This window comes from Octodon degus, unplaced genomic scaffold (assembly GCF_000260255.1).
Source record: "Octodon degus isolate 3935 unplaced genomic scaffold, OctDeg1.0 scaffold00170, whole genome shotgun sequence".
In the NCBI taxonomy this organism is placed as follows: domain Eukaryota; kingdom Metazoa; phylum Chordata; class Mammalia; order Rodentia; family Octodontidae; genus Octodon; species Octodon degus.
This window is the reverse complement of record NW_004524746.1, coordinates 4,973,449-4,983,023: the sequence shown is the minus strand read 5'-3', so window position 1 is coordinate 4,983,023 and position 9,575 is coordinate 4,973,449. Positions and strand designations below refer to the sequence as shown.

Genomic DNA, 9,575 nt, shown 5'->3' with positions numbered 1-9,575 from the left:
ACATGTTATAAATCTTTAGTCAATTTACTTAATTCTATTAGTCTGCTAATTAACAATACCTTCCTTACTTCATTATCAAATTTATGGTCTAACAATAGAAATTAATTATGAGCTGCAGCTTCTCATTTGCTGAATTAAAACTAGTAGTGAGAATCTAAATTTTGTTAATAAAGCTTCCTAGTGTAAAAATTCATTTCACTTCGACCCAAATATAATGACATTATTTTAAAAATGTTTCTAATATAGTTTTTTTAAAAGAGGTAGCACCATAGTTTGCAATGTAGCTTTGCTAATATGATATGCAAAACAGGGATAAATTGATAATTGTTATAACTAAAAAAGTTCTTCACAACACAGTTATTATAAATACAGCTTTCTATTATGCCTCCAGTTAGTAGTCTACATTCTTAATGATTTGTTCTAATACATAGAGCTTCTTTTTAAATTTTATATTATTTCACAGCTCAGATTAAATGGTTGCAAGTATGGCATAAATCAGGTTACAAAGATATCAAAACAATTACCAGTTAACCTATGAAAGCATCCAACATTTGAACAGCTAATAGCTAACAATTGTGGTCAATATAGCTTTGTTTCTGCAAGACTATAATCAGAGAAACTGAACTGCATTTTGCCCTAAAGTAGGAGAGCAAATAAGCAGCATATAATCACTGTGATATTTCTAGGGGGATGCGTCTTCTGGAGTGAATGAAATAGCACTACAGAGGTATTATCACTGAAGGTAACATTGATGTCCTCTATTCTGTAGAGGACTCATTCATCATCTTATTTTCTGGTTTCTGACTTCTTAGCCTGCGAGTCCTTAGAAGAGCTCTGGAACAAGTGAACTCCATCCCCAGTGCTCAGTTGAGGAGGTGGACTGCACAGAGACACATCAAGCCAAACATGAAAATATAGAGTGAGAATGTTAGCCATCACCAGGGTGGAAACATTGCAGCACTGCTATGATAATCAAATGCAACAGTTCTTCATAGCCACTGCGGGTGGTTCCAGGACCCACGCGTTAGCAAAACCCAGTTGCTCAAGGGTCCTATATAGAACAGCATAGTATTTGTTGATAATTTATCTTCTTATATACTTTAACTCATCTCTAGATTACTTGTAATATCTAATACAATTCAAATAACTGTAACATGCTTGTTACACTGTATTGTTTTAGAAATCAGGACAAGAAAAACAGGTCTGTACATACTGAGTACAGATGATATTTTTGCTCTGGAGTTCATTGAACCTGAGGGTTCAGAACCGACAGAGAAGGGTGACTATGTGTATACCTTCTTCATGAAGGATATTTACTTGATGAAGAATTTTGAACTTTTTATAGATTTGCTTTTATATTGGACACTAAACCATAACTCACATGTCCATTTTTAGTATATCTTTAGGTCTAAACCATGAAGGATTACTATAACCCCTTTACAAAAGTTATCTTTAATTGAAAAGGCATGATTAAAACACACTATACACACTCAATGCAATTGAACCAAACAGATATGCCCCTCCCATATGACGGAGCTAATGAGCAATTTATCTAGTTATTAAACCACTCAACATATCAGTCAGTACAAATTAGTAGCACACCTGGAATAATTTAGAAGTGTTTTCTCTTTCACAGACTGAACAACCCTTTTTTTTTCTAAAATGTTTTACTTTTACTGTTTTATAAATTCTTTGATAAAGTTTAAGTATTAGTGATTCTTTTAGTCATAAGTGATACTGAAGTAAACTTCTAGTGGAAGAAATAATATTGTCACTTTAAACCTTTAGCTAAGTACAATTATAAACATAATATTATTTTCAAGTGTTCAAGTCCAAAGATGTGGAGAAGACCTGATGGTAAAATAATTGAGATGGATACACAGTTCACAATCAGAGCCAGAGAGTTGCAAAACATCTACAAATGCATCAAACTGCAAAATATCTCTCAAGATGAGCGATTGGACATACTCTTAACACTTAAGCACACTGTGAAGGTAAATTAAGTTTCTCTTAGAGTTGGGATAGGGTTCACGTCCAGTAAAAAAGTAGTTGAATGTTGAAACAAGTAAAATATTTTTGCATTATTTAATTATAAAAATTGTTAGTGGCATTATTATATTTTTCATATGGATAGCTATATTGTTTTGTTTGGGAAAAATTAGGTTTATGAATTCATATTTACCTGAAAAATTCATAATAATAGCGTGAAAAATAATAAAATATAAACACAGCATAATTAATATTTAAATATGTATATATAGCTTTATGTAATGTATGCAAATAAATGCAGATATACAGCATGATATTAATAGTTACTTCAAAAAGAGCAATAATTATCTACATTATGTCATTTTGAATATTTTTCAATGAAGACATATCTTTAGCAGTTTTAAAACAGTTAAACATTTTGTATTTCGGTTCTCACCCATTTTTGATTTTTTGTGTTTTCAATCCTGCTTTGAAATGTTAGTGGCTAACAGACACAGGTCAAGTTTCCTTAGGAAACAGACTCTGAAATTTGGGGTTTCTGTTCAGGAATTTCACTGGAGAATGCTCTTCGGATAACTCCTGAGAGGCAGTACAATAAGCAGAATGAAAAATTCAGTTACACAGGAGTATCAGCAATGACTTTAGCCAATCCCACGGAAACTGGAGCGGGGCAGGGACCCCATGAGGGTTGTCCTGATTTGAGGCAAGGGGTGGAGAAGGCTCTCACATGGAGCTTTTATTGGGTGTAAACTGACCTCAAGAAAGAAGTATAACTTTGGGTCAGGATCTGTGTTTCTCAGTGGTTCTCAGAAAGAAACTCACAGAGAGCTGTCGGGAGAATGGGCGCTGCCCATGTGGATACAGCGTACACTACGCGGACTGCTGCTTGGATCCATCTCTTCATGTGACCCACAAGTTTTGGAGAGCCATTGCTCTGATTTGGATAGGCTTTATTTTTCCTGGAGAAAATGTTGGGAGCAAAGTTAATGAAAAAAACCGACAGCTCCTACTCTAGTCACTGACTTAAAGATCGCCAAAAATACTCCTCTTCCATCCATTTTGGATTTCCTTCACCCTCACTTACTTTACTGATTTGAAACCTACCATTTAAGAATAACCTGTACCTTTATTTTTTTATTTTTATTTTTATTATTTGTGGTGGTGCATTGATTTTATTCCTGCCTCTACAAGACTGAGACAAGATGATCACAAATTCCATTCTGGCACAAGAAACTTGGGGACTTTGTAAGATAAAAAAATTTTATATATGCTTGGAATATAATGAAATTAGTATCTAGCTAAGGCAACCTGGTGACTTAGAGAGAACCTTTCCATGACATCCCTAAAAAATAATAGCTGGGGATATAATTTTTTTTTTTAGCTAAGGCAAAATGGCAACTGAGAGCCTTCTAAAAATGAAAAGCCATGAGTGGTCACACAGCACTGTAATCCCAGCAGTCTGGGATGGTGAAGCAGGAGGATAACAAATTTGAGCTCAGCCTGAGAAGCAGGAGACCTGACTGAGAATTTGCTTCAAAACAAAACATGGCAAATAGACTGAAATTTAGCTCAATGCAAAGGGCCTAGGTTCAAATCCCTGTACCATATAACAGAAAAAATTAAAGGTAGGTGCTAATGGACTGGTATTTTGGAGCATACCTACAATCACTTGGGAGATTGAGACAGGTATTGCTATGAGCTTGAGGCCACCATGGCCTAGACAGTGTATTTAAGACCTTCTCTTAAACACTGAAAAAGAAAAAAAGAAAGAAATTTATCAGAAGTCAAACTATTTTTGCTGAATGAAAGTGTTATGGTTTGTGTGTAGGTGTCCCCCCAAAGCCTCATGCAGTCATGGGGCAGTTTCTGGAGTTGGTGGTTGATTATTGTGGATGTGGATGCTGCATCTGCCCTGGGGCAAGTAATTTGCCTTACAATGTAAGGAGGGAAGAGAAGCTAGCTGCTGGAGCTGCTGCTACCCCTCCCTTGCTCTCTTGCTCTTTGCCTCTGTCCTGAAAGGTTGTTCTCTGCCATGTGCCACTTTGTCTTGGAACCAGCTGAATATGGACTGAAACCTCCAGTAACTGTGAGCTAAATAAACCTTTCCTTCCTTCATTTTGAGTGTCTGGTATTTGTCCCAGCAATGAGAGAAGAGTAAGACAGAAAGTCTATGTTTTAAGGCAAAATTTAACCTTATATCTGTTCATCTGAATCTATGGAAAAAGAACATTTATGGCACCTCAGCATTCTGGGCACAGGGGGACTGGCTGAGAGCAGATAGGGTGCCTGAGCTTGAGAGGGTGGTGACTCACCAGGGCTGGATGAGGTGGCTTGGTGTTCAATCTCCCTAGAACCCAGGAGGTGGCTCCAGGCTCCAGGCTCCTGGAGGCTCCTCAGAGGCTTAGACTCCTTGACCCGTACACTTAGTACTGTACAGGTCACTGCTCCTTTCAGACTAGGACACTGGACTTCCATTTGTTGTAAAAATCAGATAAGGGTGTATCAAGAAATGCCAGTACCTGGGTGCCTAACACATTCTCCCTGCCCAACTGGGTAATAACAGCTCTAGCTGTTGGAAGGTCAGGGCAGTTCACTCCAGGTCTCTGGGCCCTGAGAACCGAATTGTGAAAGAACTCTTGTGTTCTCTACTAGATGAATTTTTTCTGACCAGAAATTAGAGCTCCTAAACTTGATGTTCCCAGAGTTTTAGGGAAAGTAAGAAAAATTCTCCAAAGAGCAGGTTGAGCCATTCCTACTTCTAACTCCTTTGTCATTAGGGCTGGGCAGTTGCAGAGCTTTCTGTATGGTCTTTTATATCACTGTTAGCTTTTCACCTACAAGTCAAGAAATCCACAATGCAGAGTCTGTGCCAACTACAAATATTCTCTTCCAATTACTTATCCAAGGACCAGAGAAATGAGCTCTTGCTATCTCAGTGAATCTGGTGTGTAGTTTATAAGCTGGACCTGGGCCAGCACTCCCATTTATTTCTGTTCCCACCTACTTCTAACTCTCACAGGGTCCTGGGCCTTTATTTCTCCACATTGATTTGTCATTCGATTCAAAATCCTCAGAGAAAAAAGTATGCCCTCTGATGAAGCAATTTTCTTCACCAAGATAGCTCTCTTCAGTGCAGTGCAATTTTAGAGAAGGCTCAGTGGCTAGTTGTCAGGTGCCACAATGTGCGACAGAGAGGCTGCTTCATTCACAGTATGGGGATCATCTGGGAAGCATACCCAGAATTTGTTGTGATGTGCATATTTTTAATATTCTTAAAGGGGAAAACTCCAGTATCTTTAGAACCAATGGTGCCTGACTTAATTACCTAATTACTGTGCTCAAGAGAGTGGTGACTTTCTCATTGCTGTGACAAAGTGCCCATCACCCACAAGTTAAAAGAGGACTGGTTTATTTTGGCTTACAAGTTGTACAAGTTTCAGCTTATAGTTGGCTGGCTCCAGGCAAGGCAGAATGGCAGAAGAGAAAGAGCTCATGGCAAGACAGGCAGGAAGCAGCAGCAATCAAGGGAGGAAGAGGGAGATATATATCTCCAGGCCATGTCCATGGTGACCCACCTCTTCCCACCAGGCCTCCCAGCATCACACCCAGCTATAAACTCATCAGTGGACCAGTCCAGTCCGTTATCCAATCACCTTCCCAAAGCCCCTCCTGTGAGGGTGTGAGGCCTTAGGGGCCACCCGGATATAATCCATAGCAATCCCCTTGGCTTTTACAGTTCAAATTGAAGGTGATAGCAGAAGTATGTTACTGTCCATATACATTAGTTAAATGAGCAATTCACATAAAGGTACTTGATTTCTCAACTATGCTTTTGACAATAAGACACTTGACAGCTGCCCTCCTCAGGGACCACAACTGCCAGGGGGATGTATAATATAGACATCCTAATCAGAATCAGTCATCCACTAAAATAGCTCTGGGAAAAAAGACACATTTAAGTCCACCTCAGTAAGCTGCATGATTACAAGCCTGAGAATTGCACAAGCATGACTCTCAGATACCCCATATCTTTGCCTCTTAACTACAAGTGCAAGTTCTCTCTGTCTCTCTGTGTCTGTCTGTGTGTCTGTGTGTCTGTCAGTGTGTCTGTCTGTCTGTCTGTCTGTCTGTCTGTCTGTCTGTCTGTCTCTCTCTCTCTCTCTCTCTCTCTCTCTCTGTCTCTTTCTTTTTTGGAACTGGGAATCAAACTCAGGACCCTATAATATAGTTCAATGTTATTTACTTTTGAATTTTATTTAATGAAATTATAGTACTGTATTGCTTTTTTCCCCAAAATTACTGAGTGATATTTAAACATTCTATTAGTATGCAGCTATAGTTCCTTTTATGTATAACTGGGGATTGAGCTCAGGAACTCTGCATTGAGATACATTATCAGCTCTTTTTAATTTTTCATTTTGTTTAGACACTTATGCCACTGAGCTATCTTCCTGGATCATGCCTGTTAATTACAAATAATTATTATTCTGTTGAGAAAAATAAGACTAAAACATGCTTTTTTTGTTTGTTTGTTTGGTCAGTTGGTTTTTGAGACAACATTTTGCTATGTAGTTCAGGTTGCCTTTGAATTTACTGTGTAGCCAAGAGTGGCTTTGAACTTGATTCACAGGGGTCCTTTTGTCTCAGCCTCCCAATTACAGGTGTGGGGATTTCAAATGTGTACCCTCCAGGGCCAGCTGCAAATCTCTTAAGACAAATTAAATGACTGGGTAAGCAGTTCTTCCTGGGAGATGAGCTGCTGTAGGTATTTTGCATTTCTGCCTATCTTGAGAGCAGAGGTGCTGATGGCTCCTCTTCTGGTCTACTTTTTCAGAGATGTTTTGCTGTGACTAGGCTTGACAGTAAAGCTATTAGAGAGGAAAAAATAGTAGGTCCAGGGCAAGGAAATAAACATGCTGCTTGCAGCGGGCAATAAAATACCCAATTTGGTCAAAAGAGAGTGCAGACATAAATAGAACAAACAGCTGAATAATTTCAAAAGCAAGGATGGAATCAAAAGATAAACTATGAACATAAATAACTGAAATATTTAGATATGAATTTACTTAATAATTTTGAAAGAGGACTAAGATGTTTAAGCATGACTCAAGTCTGACTCCATGCATTTATGATACAACCTTAAATAAATTAGTATTTCTATAAATAAATTAATATTTCTATAAATCTATAAATGTATAAAAGTCGCTATGCCTCATAAATAGCATGCTCTCTGTATATAATAGATATTCTGATGACAGTTAGGCTAGTGCATATTTAATGTGGATACACATTAGAAAAACTTAGAGAACAAAGAGAGGTCAGAAATGACGTGAGAGTAAATGGGAATGCTCTCTAGGCCTCACTTTAGAGCAGCCAAATTTGATCTTCAAGCTTAAAGGAAATATTAAAGTCTTCTCATTCTTCTCAAATTTCTCCAAGGCCAGTGACCATTGAGGCACACTTGTGTTAACTTTACCAAGTAAGTACTACAAGTGTAGAAGGGCCCCATTCTGTAGTCACTGACTGCACTGACTCTGGGCTTCCCTGCACCAGCTCCTTCTGGGAAGTCAGAAGGACCTGTGTTTTACCACGAATAAATAAATACCTTTACTACCTTAATCTCTTGATTCCCGCTGAATGCTTTCTTATCTAACCACACTCATTTTTGTTTGTTTTTTTATATTTTGTATTAATTTTATTGAGAAAGAAGTAGCAATGAGACAGTTTCAAAGCAGGATATTAGGACAGATACAATAATTAATGTAATACATATTGTTGTATTTGTAGTAGTTATTCATAGTACAAGATGCAGACATGATATCTTGTCTAAACACTATTAGTTCAAAACTTTCTTCTCATTGAACTAAGAGAAAGTAGCTGTATATCTATGATAGCTATTTTGTATGTATATATATATATATATATATATATATATACTTTTTCACTACAAAATGGTCCTTCATTTGTATCCCCCTTTTTTGTTTACTCTTGTCAGAGATGGTATTGCATTGCCATTCATATATTGTAGGTACATGAATTCAGCAAAGTAATCCAATATAGTCCAGTAGTCTGTAATAGTAGTGGGTTATCCACATGACTGGCAGTGTCCCAAGTTGTTGACTTGAGCCTTTTACAGCTCAGCATATTAATATGACTTTACTTTTTATACCTTGTTTTTAAACTTTTCTGCTGGATGGCTAAGACCAAGATAAAGCAAGACCTATATAACAAGAAATGTAACTATACAACAAGGTCAGTCAAATCCCCTCAGGATTTACCCTGAAACCCTGTACCACACTTTGTAGGTCTTTTGTCAGTGTCAGCCATACCACACTCATTTTTAGCACTTTACATGAAATCATTAGGAACTACAATAAACATGCCTAAAGCATGTAGTTCAGCAAACACTGAACATGTTCAGTGAGAACCTTTCCGGTGGGCCTGTTCTCCATCTTGGCAAAGCCTTTCTCCCACTTGTGAGAGGTGATAACCCTGCTATCCTACATGGGACTCATTTCATTAGTTTTCCTCCACAATATTACTACCTGTGTGTGGACCTCTGAATAATATAGTTTAGGGATATTTACTTTTGAATTTTATTTAATGAAATTATAGTACTGTATTGCTTTTTTTCAAAATTAGAGTGATATTTAAATTATTATTCTATTAGTATGTAGCTATAATACTTTTTATGTGGAACTAGGGATTGAACTCAGGAACTCTGCATTGAGGTACATAATCAGCCCTTTTTAATTTTTCAGTTTGTTGAGACAAGGTGTCAGTATGTGGTCTAGGCTGGCCTTTTGCTCACTACTTAGCTCACATTGGCTTCAAACTTGTGGTGATTCTCTTTCTTCAGCCTCCCAAGGACTGGGATTACAGGTGTATGCCGACAGGTCTGGCTAACTTTTATATTTGAAAATAGAGTCTTAAGGGTTGGCCAGAGAGCTAAGCAGATTAAAGTGCCCCCTTAGGAAGAGTGCATGCTGGTCCCACCCCTGGGGCACTCTGAGAGGGCAATGGAGACTGGGCGTGGTGGTGCACGCCTGTAATCCCAGTGCCTGGGAGGCTGAAAACTGGAGAAACACTATGAGTCCAGTCTACATAGTGAGACTCTGAAGACCCTGTAGACCTTGTCATAAATACATCAAAAAGAAAATAGAGTCTTGGGAAGAGCTTCCAGCTACCCTGCGCCAGCCAGATCTGCTGGTCCCAGCCCAGGCGCAACGTGGTTGAGACCCTCTTCCAACCCCTTGGGACCCACTCAACACTCCACAGCACCCCTCCCACCCTGGCCACTGCATGAGAATTTCTGCCCCAATCAAGGGACCTCCAGATCCAGTCCTAGCCCAGGCCCGGTTAGTGTGTGGGAGAGGTTCCAGCTACCATGTGCCTGCGGGATCTGCCAGTGCAAGCCCAGGCCCAGCATGGGTGAGACCTTCTTCCACCCCCTCGGGACCCACCCCACCACTCCGCAGCACCCCTCTCACCCCGCCCGTCAGTACGGATTTCTGTCACATTACAGGAACCCCTAGATCCAGTCCTAGCCCAGGCCCTGTGAGTGTGTGAGAGAGCTTCCAGCTACC

General features: G+C 39.0%; 1 protein-coding gene across 1 annotated transcript in view; it reads left to right on the top strand.

Moving 5' to 3' along the window:
- Iqub (IQ motif and ubiquitin domain containing) overlaps positions 1–9,575 on the top strand; it is a 111,588-nt gene that overhangs the window by 60,866 nt on the left and 41,147 nt on the right. The window contains exons 8-9 of the mRNA XM_023703433.1: positions 1,824–1,998; positions 2,536–2,732. Of these exons, the coding sequence (XP_023559201.1) occupies positions 1,824–1,998; positions 2,536–2,732 (372 nt within the window). The remainder of the gene's footprint in view (positions 1–1,823; positions 1,999–2,535; positions 2,733–9,575) is intronic.